Below are 16,912 nucleotides of genomic sequence, written 5' to 3'. Positions count from 1 at the left end.
TCTTCCCGCGCCCTCCCCTCCCCCACACGTGGGCACCCTGAGGTCTTTGCTTTCCTCGTTCTCGGTTAGGGTTAGACCTCTCGGGTCACCTCCAGCGAACGGGTTTCCAGGGCCAGGTCTTCCCCGACCCCGTCCTCCGCCGCCCGGGAAATCTTCAAGCCCAGAGAGCCTCTGCCCTCCGAGGACCGCTGTGCCGCCCTCTCCCCGCGCCAGGAGTGGGGGGCAGAGCGCCCCGTTAGCCCGCACCTTCCTGTGGCGCCAGGCTCCCGCGAGCACGGGGGGGCACGTCGCTCCCACTCGCCTCCTGTCCCACTGCACGAAAATAATGTTATGGTTGGGGGTCACAACCTGAGGAACTGTATTTAAAGGGCCAGAAAGTTGAGAACCACTGGCCTAGGGGTTAGGGGTCATCTGGGGACACTGTTTCCACTGGTTGCATATTCCTTCAGCTGCTGCCCCTGACCGTGGCTGGCGTGTGTGTGTGTGTGTGTGTGTGTGTGTGTGTGTGTTTCCCTGGACAGTTATCCCTGCCAGGCTAGGAGAGCACCGGAAAAATCTGCCACCGGTTTTTCTGTGTTTACTTTGGTCATGTTTTGAGAGCACAGCGTTTGATACTTCTTCAGTCACCTGCTGCCGGCTAGGTACAGAGAGTATATTTGGGCTATCACTTCCTTCTTTTCATTTGATTCCCTTTCTCAGGACATGAAGCAAAGTCTTTTTAGCTACACCTTCCCATCGTTGGGTCCTTCTCCCAGGCATGTGTGCTTGGCTTGTAGAAGAGAGGCAAGGGTTTCATGCCAGCTCGTGCTACTTAATTCTGTTCCCAGTAATTGGCTAAGTTAGAGAGAGAGAGGGAGGGAGAGAGAGAGAGCAGAAGAAAGAAAGAGAGGAAAGGAAAAAAGACAACTCTTGCTGCAGTTTTCAGGACTTAGTACCATTCCCTTTATACCACGATTTAGGCTGAGAATTTTCCTGAACTGCTGGCTTAAATGAATATTTTTTACTTAATAGTGAAAGAATATGGGCAAAGGGCTCAATCTGCAGTGTAAGTGCTTGGCGGTCTAGATGTTGGCAAGGGAAGGGCTTTACCGATTTGTGGTTGGATAATGCTGGCCAGCCCACACCTGGTCCAAGGGAGGCCCATGAGGGAAGGGACATAAAATCGTGCTGTCTGAACTGGAAATGGAAGAGAAACTCAGGATCTTCAGACGTTGGATGAGCCGTCATATCTCGCATTAAACTCTCTGTATTTCCCTGTAATGTGGAATTAGCACCTGTGCGTGGAAGCTAACTGTGAGGGGAGAGATTTTGCTTCAACCTAAGGCAACTTTTTATCTAAAGATAGGATTTTGGAATGGATTGCCTTGTAAGGCAGACGGCTTTCTGTCACTGAAAGTGTTTAAAACAGACATTGCTCCACTAACTCATGTGAATATTTTAGGCGGAATTAATTGTTTAGTAGAGAAAAGGGGTTGGCTTTAGTTGGCCTTTAGGTTCTTTGCATCTTTATGGTTAAATATAGGTAATAATGACTCTCCATTTAGAACTAAGGGTTAGAATCAAAAGAGAAAACTGACAGTTAAGTCATGTGAGCTATGAGAGAGCAAGATACTACGGTTCTGGCAGATAGCTCTGGGAAATGGGAAATGGCCTTAGTTCTTCATGTCCTCAGAAGAGGAAACTCTGAGCAGACTGCAGAGGGGGTTTTGACATAGGAATCAAGGGTTGCAAGAAGAAAATGAGTGAATGTTGGCCACCCTTTGCACATGTGCCTTGGGAGAAAAAATGATCTTGAGGAAGTTGAGGTCAAGTGGTGGGTATGTATCATATGTTGGAGTAAGAGAATTTGATATTTGAAAAATATACTGATTAATAATGATTTTTTAAAAAGAAATGCAACTTTATCATTATTCTAATATTTACATTAATGATAGAAATATCCTATATAATAAAAGGGTAATATGCAAATTGACCCTAACAGCAGAACGACTGGGAATGACTGGTCACTATGACACACACTGACCACCAGGGGGCAGACGCTCAATGCAGGAGCTGTCCCCTGGTGGTCAGTGCACTCCCACAGGGGGAGCTCTGCTCAGCCACAAGCCAGGCTGACGGCTGCCAGTACAGCGGTGGTGGTGGGAGCCTCTCCAGCCTCCTCAGCAGCGCTAAGGATTCCGACTGCAGCTTAGGCCTGCTCCCCGCTGGCAAGTGGACATCCCCCGAGGGCTCCCGGGCTGCCAGAGGGATGTCTGACTGCCAGCTTAGGCCCAATCCCCCGGGGAGCGGGCCTAAACCAGCAGGTGGTCATCCCCCAAGGGGTCCCAGACTGCGAGAGGGGACAGGCCGGGCTGAGGGGACGCCCTGCCCCCCAGTGCCCCAGTGCATAAATTTTTGTGCACCGGGCCTCTAGTTAAGGATAATAATGGTGATAATAGCTATATCTAAGTGCCTCCTATATACTACACTTTCCTAAGCACTTCATATATGTTATCTCTTTTGATCTTTGCCACAGTTCCAAAAAGAAGGTATTATTAGCCTCATTTCACAGATTAAGAAATTGAAGCTCTAAGAAGTAACTTATCTAAGTTTGCAAAAGTGGTGTAGAAGTAGTATTCAAGTTGAGGTCTGACTCTAGAGCTACTATGCCATATTACTTCTATCACATTCATTGTTTTGTCCCCACATGCAAGGGATGAGGACAAGCATAAAATAATATACTATCACAAGGGACAGACTGAATAACTATTTAAGGAGCCTATCTTTCAGGATTGGGGTGTGTATATTTTGGATAACATAAAGATGAGTTGGGGGAATTGCATGTTCAGGTATGACCACAGTTCTCAAAAGCTATCTTCTTTAACATCAGCCAAGTTCAATTCAAGTTTCTTTTCTGTTTGAGCAGATTGTAAGGACCAGGGGAAAGGTAGAGGGTTTCTCTTTAGTTGTGAAATAATAAGCACCTTGATGTGCCGACAGTTATAGGTACAGGCAGTCCTCACTTTGCAATGTAGTGCGGGGCAACATAAATGACCATGCAAGTTAAAGCTGGCAAAACTAATGGGAAAATTTATAATTGTACTGTGACCTTTAAAAACGTTGTTAAACAACAAAATAAACTGACAAACAAAATAGGACTATAGACATGGAAGCATGGAACAGATTGTCTTAACAAATCTCAGAGGGAGGGAGGAAAAAAAGGTGAGAAAAGATTAATCAAGGAACTTAATATGCGTATATGCATAGTCCATGGACACAGACAATAGACAGAGGAAGGACTGGGGTGGGGTGGGAGCCAGGTGGAAGGGGGCAAAAGGGTGAAAATGGGGGACATCTGTAATACTCTTAATAAAATAAATAAAGATGTCAAATATTGTACACCTTTTTTATTGATTATAAATATATAGAGAAGTGAAAAAGTAAAATATTTATTTAGTATACTATAGTTTAAAATATTGAGAATTAAAATGTTTTATTTTTTTGTAAAAGAACTTATCAAGAGGAGTTTGAACAGTGCCTGCCCTCTTGTCTTATAACTCATGATATGGAATGAGTATGTTTTTCTTTGCCTTGGTGAATTGTCATAGTATTTTCTCTCAGAACTTTGAAAATATTATTCCAATATGTGCTGGCTTTTATTGTTGCTGATGAGAAGTCTTCCAATAGCCTAATTGTTGTTCCTTTATAGTTTATTTTGCCAAATTCACCAACAGAATTTGAAAGAAGTGACTTGGTTAATCACTGATGGTGATGTGCTTCTATTATTTACATAGTGATTTGTGGACTGAAGAGCTGGTAGCAATGTTTGTAGTACTGTATTTAATTACTCACTGTTAATATACTGTGGTAACTGAAATTTGTGCATTTTAGAACCTTGTAAAGTGAAGACTGCTTGTGCATTTCTAATCCTTAGAACATTCCTAGTAAGTAATAAGTAGGTGGTGTTATTCCCATTTTTTAGATGAGGACACCAAGTCTTAGAGAAGTTGAGTAACCTGCTCAGCATCATACGGCTATAAATGGCAGAAATTATATTCAAATATAGGTCTGATAGCTCTTTCTACCAAGACATACAGGAAGTGGAATTTCAGGTGCTATTGGTTTCATGGAAGAAATATTACCTAAAGGGAAATGGAAGTGAATTCTATGCTTTAATTATGGCCTTCCAGGAGAATTACCTAGTGAAAAAATTTTATGAATGTTTTGTTTATTCAGCAAGTACTTGGTGAGCACTTTTTTTTGTCACTGACTCAGAATACAAAACTATGTGAAAACTGTCTCTGTATTCAAGGTAGCTAACAAGCCAGTAGGTGTATGAACAGGTAAGTTCAAATAGGCATTTCCTATTTTCAAGGGAAATGCATTACTAAAAATATATTTGAAAGAAGAATGTCCAAGAATTGACATATTATGAAGAAGGGTTTATTTATCATAAAGCTAAAATTAAAAAAAAATTTTTTTTGTTAATCCTCACCCGAGGATATTTTTCCATTGATTTTTAGAGAGAATAGAAGGGAGGGAGAGAGACAGAGAGAGAAATATCGATGTGTCAGAGACACATTGATCAGTCTGCGGGCCAACGCTCTATCCCAGTAATGGCGAACCTATGACACGCGTGTCAGAGGTGACGCGAACTCATTTTTTTGGTTGATTTTTCTTTGTTAAATGGCATTTAAATATATAAAATAAATATCAAAAATATAAATCTTTGTTTTACTATGGTTGCAAATATCAAAAAATTTCTATATGTGACACGGTACCAGAGTTAAGTTAGGGTTTTTCAAATTGCTGACACGCCGAGCTCAAAAGGTTCGCCATCATTGCTCTATCCACTGAGCCAAACCGGCTAGGGCTAAACTTTATTTTTTTTATTTCTAATTATGGGTTTATAGGGGTTATAAAAGCTAGGTAGGTGCTGTCCCTTCTCACAGATTTGCTGCCCCTCTTCCCATCCTATTCACAGGAATTGGGCAGAAGAAAAGTAGGGCAACCCTTACTCTTTAGAACTTTGTTATGGGATTTATTTAGATTTAGGGTAAAGGGGTCTTTCTTTCCTTGCCACTGTAGTGCCAGACAAGAGATGCTTTAGCCAGTTGCCTCTGCCATACACATATGCCATTCAATGCATTTAGCTTCTTGGAGTTCATTGCTGCCTTTCCTTTTCTTTCCTTCTTTTCAGGCCCCGTTCCACTGTCTTCTCTGTAGCCTCAAGTAAGTGAGCATAGTTCAGGCTTCTTTTGGTCCTGGGGTCCCACGGGCTGGCAGAGGAGACATCCTGTCACCTTAAGGAAGACAGTCTTTTTCCCCGAGGTTATTGACAGGCAAGCAACACTGCCTCTGACTTATAGCTCAAAAGCATCGTAAGTCAACTGAAGAATGAAGGCCAAATGAAGGGCCAAATTCAGCATACAAAAGGGTTTAAATTTAACGTTTATAAGTCAAAGACTGTCAGTTGTTTCAAGTGCAGTGATGGACCTCTGTATGTGGTTCTTTAGAATGCAAGGAAAAGGTGCTTATTAAAAACTTACAGCATAAAGGCTTTACAGTGGTAGTGGTGGGAGAATTACCATACCAGCTATTTATTGATTTATTGTGGAAAAATATACACAGAATTTACCATCTTAACCATTTTTAAGTCTTAAAAATGGTTAAGTACATTCACATTGTTGTGCAGCCAGTCTCTAGAACTCTTTTTATCTTGCAGAACTGAAACTCTACATCCGTTAAACAACTCCCCATTCCCTTATCGCCCTCAGACTCTGGCAACCACTCTTCAACTTTCTGTCTCTGACTATCTAGGGTACCTCATATAATGGAATTATACAGTATTTGTCTTTTTGTGACTGGCTTATTTCACTTAGCATAATGTTCTTGTGGTTCATTCATGTTGTAGCGTATGCTAGGATTTCCTTCTTTTTAAAATTTATACATACAATTTTCCATTGTATGTATATATGTATGTATATACACACACATACCACATTTTGCTTATCCATCCCTCTGGTGGTGGATACATGGGTTGCTTCTATCTCTTGGCTATTGTGAATAGGGCTGCCATGATAGGGGTGTACAGATATCACCATGAGACCCCAAATTGAAATTACTGGATCATATGGTAACATAGCAGCTATTTAACCTTTTCATTAGAAAGAAGCCTTTTACTACTTTCTTTCTTAGAACACATGAATTTATTATTCTTACATAAATTGTAATTTATTATTTTTATATACATTATACTTATTAATATATTTTAATTAATTAAATATATTCATTTTAATTAATCAAAGGCATGTATAATTGTCAGAGGAGATCTAGTTACAGTAATCACCCTATATTGATCTATATGAGATCTAGTCACTGATTACTTTAATGTATTGATATAATTGATATAAATCCAAAGCAGAACCACATAATATCTTCATTGCATCCTTATTGTGGATAAACATGATTTTGGAAATATTGAAAATAGCCAATGGAAATAATTATAGCCAACATTGGGGGGTACTTAATGTGTAAAACTCTATGTGTGTATTATCTCTTAAGAACCTTTATAATCCTTAAAACAGCCCTTTTAAGTTAGATTCTGTTAGTAGTCCTATTTTGTAGATGTGGAAATTTAGGGCACAGAGGGGTTAAATAATTTGTGCAGTTTTCCACTTAGCAAGAGGCAAAGTGAGGATTTGAATTCACACAATCTGACTCTGGAGTGCATTCTCTTTTGTCTCTCTGTTTTACTTTTCACATTAGCTTTGTTAGGTATAATTTACTTAGGATAAAATGCATTCTTTTTAAGTGTATAGCTGGAAAAGTTTTGACAGGTGTATACATCTGTGCAATCATCCCAGTAAAGATGTAGACTGTTTCTATCACCCTGAAAAAGTTACCTAGCAGAGCAGTCATTTGTGAACGTATGGTATACTGCTTGATCTCTGAGGTAGGTACTGATTCTAATTTTGCTGTTGAAGACATTGAAATTTAGGAAGGTTAAGGAACTTCCCCTAGGTTACACACTATTAAGTGGCAGAGCGTGAGTGACCCAGGCCATTTGATTCCAAAGCTATGCTCTTGACTACCATACTACCTTCTCTCCCTCCATTACCACTTTTTCAGAACCTAGTGGGTGCAGGGGCCTCAGGTTGGGATAGTGGTTTAATCTCATTTTACTTATAAGGAGAAAGACCTTGAGAATTGAAATGATTTGCTCAAGAACCAAAAGAGCTTCCAATGAACTATTTTTTTTTTTTTTATGGTGAAGATCTCTAACATATATAGAATGCTTTGCAACAGTGGTTCTCAGACTTTACTGTGCTTGTGATTTATCTAGAGATCTTGTTAAAAGGTGCATTCTGATTCAGTAGGTCTGGAATGTGGCTTTAGATTCTGCATTTCTTAAAAGCTATCAGGTGATTCCAGTGCTGCTGGTCTGGAGACTATACTTGGAGAAGCAAGGCTTTACAGTTCAAAAAGCACTTTTAACTCTTTTTTCTTGTAAGGTGTAGATATTATCCCTGTTTGCAGATAAGGAAACCAAATTCAAAAGGATAATGACTTGTTCAGACTCACAGGGATGGTACTAGAACCTAGGCTTCTAACTTTGAAAACCAAGTTAGGTGTTCATTCCCTACCTCACACCCAGCAACAGGCTGAAAACACTGCATGTGAAGGAAGGCTTGAAAATGATTATCCTGGGTAATGAGCAAAATTAGAACTTAAAATTGAACTACTTTTAAAAAATTATTCATTGATTTTAGAGAGAGAGGAAGGGGGAGAGAGAGAGAGAGAGAGAGAGAGAGAGAGAGGGAGAGAGAGAGAGGGAGAGAGAAAGAAATCGATTTGTTGTTCCACTTATTTATGCGTTCATTGGTTGATTCTTATATGTGCCCAGGGATAGAACCCACGACAGTGGTGTATTGGGAAAACATTATAACCAACTGAGCTACACTGCCAGGATGAACTAACTACTTTTTCATTTCAGAAAGTTTTCACTTATCTTTTAGACTGAAGTCTATAGTTTACTAGTTAGAGTTTAGTAATACTTGAAGGCTAAGTACATTTTGAAGTCTATTCGTGACTTAGCATTTACCCAGGTCATCCAAGATATTAACTAGAAAGAATGTCATTTGGTACCACATATTGGAAGAAATTATTGACTTTTAAAAAATAGAACAGTAGCCAAAACCGGTTTGGCTCAGTGGATAGAGCGTCGGCCTGCGGACTGAAAGGTCCCAGGTTCGATTCCGGTCAAGGGCATGTACCTGGGTTGCGGGCACATCCCCAGTAGGAGATGTGCAGGAGGCAGCTGATCGATGTTTCTCTCTCATCGATGTTTCTAACTCTCTATCTCTCTCCCTTCCTCTCTGTGAAAAATCAATAAAATATATTTTAAAAAAAATAGAACAGTAATTAACGGGTGGGTAAATAAGGAAACAAATACCTCATGGTAATTTGGGAAACTTTACTGAGCTGGAATACATAGAATAATAAACATTTATGAAAGTCTTACCCAGTGCATTATTTTTGAGGTTAAACTTATAAGTTGTTCCTTCGATTTTGGGTTCTACCCTTGTCTTTTTATCAACTGTTTCCCAGTCAGTGGAAAAAACCTCACCTGGAGACTTAGGTAGTACAAACGAGCATTTTAAAAGAAGTAAAATTATTGAAGAAACATACTAGGACCCTGAAAAATGGTCCCCAAAGGAGACAGCAAAAGTAGTTTATGATGACAAGGAAGTCCTACATCTTTTACTGTGGGGAAAGTACATGGTATGATTAATGCCTTGGAGTCAGAATCAAGGATTCTATCTGAACTTTGTTCCATTGAATCTTGTGACTTTGGGCAAATCACTTAATCATTCTTTGTATCAGTTTATTTACTCAAAAATTAGAATAGTGATATTTGGTAGGTTCATGAGAACTAAATGGCATGATATATGTGAAAGCACATGGTGCAGTGCCTGGCAAATACTAGGTGCTCAATAAATATTAGTTAATTTAGAATCAAAATAAGTTTTTAAAAAATAAATCATGCTCTGTTATAGTTGTGGCCTCCTTATCTGCTTAATGTGTGAAGTTGGGTAGGCTGTAGTATCTAGTCATTTAATAAAATACTAATCTACGTGTTTTGTGAAGGTGTTTTGTAAATGGTTAAGATCTACAATCAGTTGATTTTAAATAAAGATTACTCTAAAAAATGTGGCTGGACTTCATTCAGTCAGTTGGAAGGCCTTAAGACCAAACACTGAGCTTCAGAGTGGGTAGGGTGGGGAGATTAAACCTTCATTTGGGGACGTCTCTTACTTGACTCCTCACCTTAGTAGATCTTCCTTTCCTTCTCCTTTCTTCCTTCTCTTTCATATGTTTGAATATATTGTGAATATACCAGCATTTTTAGGTGTTTTCAGTGGGAAGGTCATTTGGAGTGTCTAGTGTGCCACATAACCTTCACCTAATTGCTTTTGCACTGTTCCCTTTGTCATTTGTAGCTACCTACATTCTCTCAATCAATGGATACCTCTTTAAATCTTGACTGATAACTCATTACAGAATTAGGTTCTTCTTCTGTTTTCCTTTGAAGACTTTCTATTGACTGAGGGATAAAGGCCAAATTCTAAAAATGGCATGAAAATCCCTTTTTTAAAAAATGAATATTTTCACACATACACCAAAGTTGGAAGAATTTTGCAATCAATATCTGTTTACTTACTACCTGGATTCTACCATTAACATTTTACTATATCTGTTTTATCACTTTTCTATCCATTTATCTATTCCTCTCTCCATCTAGCACTTCACTTTATTTATTTTTATATTTTATTTTATCGATCAGCCACCTCCTGCACATCTCCTACTGGGGATGTGCCTGCAACCAAGGTACATGCCCTTTACCGGAATGGAACCTGGGACCTTTCAGTCCACAGGCCGATGCTCTACCCACTGAGCCAAACCGGCTTTGGCTATTTTTATACATTTTAAAGTAAATCTCAGACATTTGTATACTTTCCTCTAAGTACTGCAGCATATCACTAAAGTTCAATTATTTGTTTTTCCCATTTGATGTAAAATTTATATTTTGTGTAATAGACAAAGCTTAAGTGTATATTTGCTGAATTCTGAGAAATGCATACATCTGTAACCAAAATCCCTATCAAGATACGGAACTTCACCATCAAAAAGGAAAGTTCCTCATGCCCCCTCCCTGTTAATCCCCATCTCCACTTTCCCCCTTGTCCCCAGGGGCAAAGATGTTCTGATTTTTTCCCACCATCATAGGTTAGATTTGCCTGTTCTAGAACTGCATGTAAGTGGAGTCATATAGTATTAACTATTCGGTGTAAGTCTTCTTTCCTCAGCATAATGTTTTTGAGATTCATCTATGTCATTGCATGTATTAGTGATTCCTTTTTATTGCTGAATAGTGTTCCATTGTATGAATATAGCACAGTTTGTTTATTTTGCTGTTGATGGATACCTAGCTGTTTTCAGGTTTTGGCAATTATAAATAATGCTGTTGTGAACATTTGTTTTCATTTTTCATAGAGTAAGTACCTAGGATTGGAATAAGTGGGGCACAGAATAGAAAACTGCCAGATCTTTTCCCAGAGTGGTTGTACTATTTTACATTCACAGCGTTTGAGCCACATTCTGGCCAACATTTGGTGTCAGTCTTTTTAATTTTCTCCTTTCTGGTGGATGTGTAGTTGTAGCTCATTATGTATCCAATTTATTCTAAACTCTTCAGTCTTTCTTCCTTCTTTTCATTGTACTCCCTAACTTCACTACTTATACTGGGTTCCTGCCAATACAGGTTATTTATGTAAATACTTATATAAGTATTAACGAGTATAGTATTAACTGTATACTACTAGTAATAAATTGTATTTTAAAGCCATGCAGTTTTGGGGTAGTGTTATTCAGCAATAGATAACTGAACCAGTGTCTGAAGTTGAGTTTTGAGCAATTTTGATTTCCTGTGGTTTAATCTCAAGAATATACCAAATTACACCATACATTATTATTCTTAGAAGATAAGACTTTAAACATAATAATAAGGTTATGTTTCTCCTATGTGAATATTTCAAAGAATTTTATGAGCATAATTTCACTTATCCCTATAATGTCCTCATGAGACTCAATGAAAATAAGTACTTCAAGGTTGAAATATTTCAGTTGCAGAGCTAGAAAAATCTTTGACTCATTATAGGTGTGTACTCTTGCTCTTAAAGTTCTTTAACTTTTCAGAGCAAGGTGCTTTTAACAGCTAGTGGATAGACTGGATAGAGCCAGAAAACAAAACAGAACTCCAAAATTATGCATGTCAAAATCTAGGTACCACTCTTAAGAACTGTTTTTATGGCTGACATTCACTTATTTATTCATTCACACAAAATGATAAAGAGAGATTCTAGATAAGATAGTGTTCCCAAAATGAAATATTACCTTCCAGGTAGCAGTTATACCTCCACCCTCACTATTTTTTCCTCTCTCTTTTTTATTTTTATTTAAAAATATATTTTATTGATTTTTTTTTTTTTTACAGAGAGGAAGGGAGAGGGATAGAGAGTTAGAAACATCGATGAGAGAGAAACATCGATTGGCTGCCCCCTGCACACCCCCCACTGGGGATGTGCCTGCAACCAAGGTACATGCCCTTGACCGGAATCAAACCTGGGACCCTTCAGTCCGCAGGCCGACGCTCTATCCACTGAGCCAAACCGGCCATGGCTCTCTCTCTTTTTTAAAGCAGACAAGAGGGCATGTCTACTTCGTTGTCTGATCCCTTTGATCACTGGAGTAGATTCAATTAGTCTTGCTAATCAAATGTATGTTCTTTGTTCTTTCACTACTCTAGAAATGTCAGACCTGAAGCCTGGCAATTGAAGAGAATTATGACCTTGATAAAGAAAGACTATTCTTTGGTTAAGAGCAGTCATTAAATAAACATTTAGTCCCCTGTGTACCCTTCCCTGATCCCATCTTTTTCCTTTTTCTACAGAGATAACTACTATCCTTAATTTAGTGTTTATCATTTCCTAGATTTTTACCACTTATGCATTCTTTTTAAAAATATATTTATTAATTTTTAGAGAGAGAGAGAGTGTAACATCTATTTGTTGTTCTACTTATTTATGCATTCATTGGTTGATTCTTGTATGTGCCCTGACCAGGGATTGAATTCACAACCTTGGCATACTGGGGACAACACTAATCAACTGAGCTACCCGGCTAGGGCCACCACTTATGCATTCTTAAAAATATACTGTTTAGATTTGCTTGTTTTATATTTTAAGTAAAATTGTTCCTTATATATCGTTTTCTGCAGGTTGCTTTTTCACTCAAATTGTGGTCCTTAATATCGTGCATGTTCCTGAGAATTGTCTATGTTGTTTGGTATGGATATTTATTTTTATGTTGTTTAGAATTCCACTTGTAGGAATATATTGATTTAGCCATTCTTCAATCATTGGATGTATTATTTCCAGGTTTTTGCTATAACAGATAATGCTATGAACATTCTTGTACATCTTGTGGTACACACATATGTTTAAGAATTTCAGTACATACTTAGGAGTATGATTGTTAGATTATAGGTCATGCCCATATTCAACTTTTTTTACTAGATCAGAGGTAGCTTTTTGGACTCATGACCTTTTTACACATTTAAAAAGTATTGAGGATCCTGAAGAACTCTGTGATTAAATATGTTGGTATTTACTGTATTAGAAGTTAAAATTAAAAACATTTTAAATCTTTACTAATCCATTTAAGATTCCTGTTTGTAAGAAATGAGATTTATCCATGCTGTTGTGTCAGCAGTTTGTTCCTTTTAATTGTTGTGTAGTATTTCATTGTATGAATATTATCATAGATTGTTTATCCATTTTCCTATTGATGGACATCTGGGCTGTTTTCAGTTTTGACTACTATGAACATAATAAAAGCCTAATATGTGAAGTGTCCAGTCATCTGGTCGGCCATTCAACCAATCAAAGCGTAATATGGTAATGATATGCTAAGACTGCTCAACCGCTCGCTATGACGTGCACTGACCACCAGGGGACAGACAGTCGACTGGTCAACCAGTCACTGTGGCATGCACTGATCACCAGGGGGCAGACAGTCAACCAGTTGACCATTCGCTATGACGTGCACTGACCACCAGGGGGAAGATGCTCCGACCGGTAGGTGAGCTTGCTGCTGGGGTCCGCCGATCACTGAGCAAGATGGGCAGGACACGCCCTGGAGCTATCCTGCGGTCCCTATCTGGTTGGCCAACCTCTGGCGTCCTTCCCTGGCCCCGATCATGCATCAGTGGGGTCCCTTGGCTTGGCCTGTGCCCTCTTGCAATCTGGGACCCCTCGGGGGATGTCAGAGAGCCAGTTTCGGCCCCATTCCGCAGGCCAGGCCGAGGGACCCCACTAGTGCTTGATGAGTGAGCCTCTAGTTATGAATAAAGTTGCTATGAACATTCTTATGCAAGTCTTTTTGTAAACATATGTTTTCATCTTTCTTAGGTAAATTCCTAGGAGTGGAATTGCCAGGTCATAGGGTTAGTTTATATTTAGTTTTATAAGGGACTGCAAGACTTTCCCAAAGTGATGTACCATTTTTCATTCTCATCATGGAAGCTTTGGGTATTCCACATCCTCAGCAACATTTGGTATTGCCATTCTTTTTAATTTTATTCATTCTGGACTCATTGTAGTTTTAATTGGCATTTGCCTAGTGACTAAAGATGTTGAGCACATTTTCATATGCTTGTTGGCCATTTGAATGTCTTTTTTTGGTGATGTGTTTTTTCAATTCTTTGCCCATTTTAAAAAAAAATGGTTGTTTTGCCCGGGCCATTGTGGGTCAGTGGTTGAGCGTCAACCAATGAACCAGAAGGTCACGGATTGATTCCTGATAAGGGCACAAGCCTGGGTTTTGGGCTCTATCCCCACTACGGAGTGTGCAGGAGGCTGCCGATCAATGATTCTGTCTCATCATTGATGTTTCTCTCTCTCTCTCTCTCTGTCTCCTTTCCTCTCTGAAATAAATTTTAAAAATTTTGTTTTAATGTTTTTTTATTACTTAGTTGTAGGGGCTCCTTAAATATTCTGGACATAAGTCCTTTTTTTAGATGGATGTTTTGTGACTGTTTTCTTCATGTCTGTGGTTTTCCAGTTCATTTTCTTATAGGTGTCTTTTAATGAGGAAACATTCTAAATTTTGATGGAGTCTAATTTGTCAGCTTTTTCTTTTATGGAAATTGCCTTCCTTATCCTGTCTAAAAACCTGTCTATTCTCACGTTCTGAAGATATTCTTCCATGTTCTCTTCTCTTTCTCTCTCTCTTTCTTCCTCTCTCTCTCTCAAATCAATAAAAACATATCCTTAGGTGAGGATTAAAATCTATTGGGTTTTTTGCCTGGCATATTTTTCCCCAGGCTTTAAGCTTCAGCTATAATGTGCCCTTATGTTTTAGGTGTTTATCTTGTAAATAGCAGATAGTTGTTCTTGTTACTTTTAAAATTCAGTCCCTTTCTCTGTCTTTCAACTACATTAATTGTGATTACTGATACATTTTTATTATTTCCACCCTTTTTAATGCTTTTTATTTATCCTACATTTATAAGAAATTTTCTTCCCTATATTTCTTACCTTCTCTTGGCATTAATAGGTTTTCTTTCATTTCTTTCTTCTCTCTACTGGTTTGAAAGCCAGTAGTTTGCTTTTAAATGTTTGAATTCTTGAAACATCTTTTACACATGTACTGTCCATTGGATCCTACTATTGGACTAAAGTTAAGATTTTTGGTGCTACATCTGGGTTTTCATGAAGTGTTATCCTTCCTATTTGTCCCCCCATACCATGGTTAATGGGCATAAAAAGACTCATGGAACCCCCCTTCAGGCTTTCTCACTACTGTCCCATTAAGTGTAACAAATCTTTGAGGAAGCGGTGAGTTATGGTCACTTTGCTAAAGGAGACCCCACCCCCCCCACCCCCCGCCCCACACACACACTAATTCTGGCTTTTTCTGAATAGAAGGCTGGCTTGACCCTGTGGTAGACTGCTATACTCTCCTGTTCAAAAACATTTTGTCTTCCGGACCCCTTTCTACTCTTAAAAATTGAGAAGCCCCAAAGAGCTTTTATGTGTTTTATCTATTGGTATTTACCATATGAGAAATTAAAGCTGAGAAAAAAATATTTTAAATATTTGTTTTAACTCATTTAAAATAATCTATTACATGTTAACATAAATAATATAATTTTATGGAAAATAACCAGAACAAACAAAATTTTATGGAAAGTAACCAAAACAAACAAAATTTAATGATACGAGTGGCATTGTTTACATTTTGGAGGTCTCTTTAATGTCTGGCTTGATAGGAATCATCTGGATGCTCACATCTGCTTCTGCATTTAATCTGTTGTAATATGTTGGTTTGATTGAAATGTATAAAGATAATCAGGTTTGCCCTAGCCAGTTTGGCTCAGTGGATAGAGCGTCAGCCCGTAGACTGAAGGGTTCTAGGTTCAATTCTGGTCAAGGGCAGGTACCTAGGTTTCAGGTTCCATCCCTGGCCCTGGTTGAGGCACGTGCAGGAGGCAACCAATTGATGTCTCTCCCATTGATGATTCTCTCTCTCTCTGTCTCTCTCCCTCCCTTTCACTTTCTGAGAGAGAGGTAACCTCACAGGGTGAAGGGAGGGAGAGAGAAAGGAAGGAAGGAAGGAAGGAAGGGAGGAAGGAAAGAGGGAAGGAAATCAGGCTTTTAGTCCGGTAGTTGGAGAAGGAAGAATTATTTTAATAATCGCCTTTTCAGAAAATTGTTGATGTTCTTTTTTGATAGTATATCAAAAATTTACAAGTGGCAGTCTTAGAATTCATTGAAATGTGGAACCTGAGACTATTATCAGTGAACTTTTTGTACTATGTTATATTAAAATTTATTGGTCTGTCTTGCACTTCCAATAGATTTTTATCCATGCATGATTTTATAGTATCATGCATCAATCATATGGAAAATATTGGCTCACTGTTGAAGTGTTGGGGTCCAACCCCAGCAGGTCCAGGGGTTCCCATAGGTGTGGATGGAGTTGGCGAAGAAGGAAGAACACGGAGGCAGCATTCAGTCGATCATCATAGCCAGGTTTTCTCTTTATTCTCCTACTAGAGGCCCGATGCACAAAAATTTGTGCACTCGGGGGGGGGGGGGGGGGTCCCTCAGCCCGGCCTGTGCCCTCTCGCAGTCTGGGACCCCTCGGGAGATAACTACCTGCTGGCTTAGGCCCGCTCCCGGGTGGCAGAGGGCAGGCCCAATTCCTAGGTGCAGCCCCTGGTCGGGCTCAGAGAAGGGCCGATTGGGGAGTAGGGGTGCCACCCCCTGTCATGCACAGAGCAGGGCGGATCGGGAGGTTGTGATGCCACCCCAGTCATGCTCAGGGTAGGGCCGATTGGGGGGTTGCGGCGCCACCCCCTGTCACCCACAGAGCAGGGCCGATCAGGGGGTTGGGGCGCTGCCCCCTGTCACTCACAGAGCAGGGCCCATTAGGGGGGTTGGGGCTCCGTACCCTGTCACGCACAGAGCAGGGCCCATCAGGGGGTTGAGGAGCTCCCCCCTGTCACTCACAGAGTAGGGCCAATAGGGGAGTTGGGGCGCCGCACCCTGTCACACACAGAGCCGCAGGGTGATCAGGGGGTTGGGGAGCTCCCCCCTATCAGGCACAGAGCAGGGCTGATCAGGGGGTTGGGGCACCTTCCCCTGTCACGAACAGACCAGGGCGGATAGGGAGGTTGTGGCCCTGCCCCCTGTCACACACAGAGCCGCAGGGCGATCGGGGGTTTGGGCGCTGCCCCCTGTCACGCTGATCCCGGTGCCGGGAGGCCTTGCGGCTCCGCTGATCCCAGTGCTGGGAGGCATATTAC

General features: G+C 40.0%; 1 protein-coding gene across 2 annotated transcripts in view; it reads left to right on the top strand.

The window, feature by feature from the left end:
* The first annotated feature begins 3,531 nt into the window (after positions 1–3,531).
* ACER3 (alkaline ceramidase 3) overlaps positions 3,532–16,912 on the top strand; it is an 88,085-nt gene continuing 74,704 nt past the window's right edge. Inside the window, exon 1 of one of the 2 annotated variants that reach the window (XM_014540390.1) lies at positions 3,532–3,553. In XM_014540390.1, the coding sequence (XP_014395876.1) occupies positions 3,550–3,553 (4 nt within the window). In that variant the 5' untranslated portion in view covers positions 3,532–3,549. Of the gene's footprint in view, positions 3,554–12,334; positions 12,388–16,912 lie in introns of those variants that run through there. The other variant, XM_005867150.2, reaches the window with a different exon arrangement.

The sequence above is a fragment of the Myotis brandtii genome, unplaced genomic scaffold, assembly GCF_000412655.1.
Source record: "Myotis brandtii unplaced genomic scaffold, ASM41265v1 scaffold244, whole genome shotgun sequence".
Lineage (NCBI taxonomy): Eukaryota > Metazoa > Chordata > Mammalia > Chiroptera > Vespertilionidae > Myotis > Myotis brandtii.
Note: the sequence above shows the minus strand (reverse complement) of the source record. Positions and strands in the feature narration are given on the sequence as shown.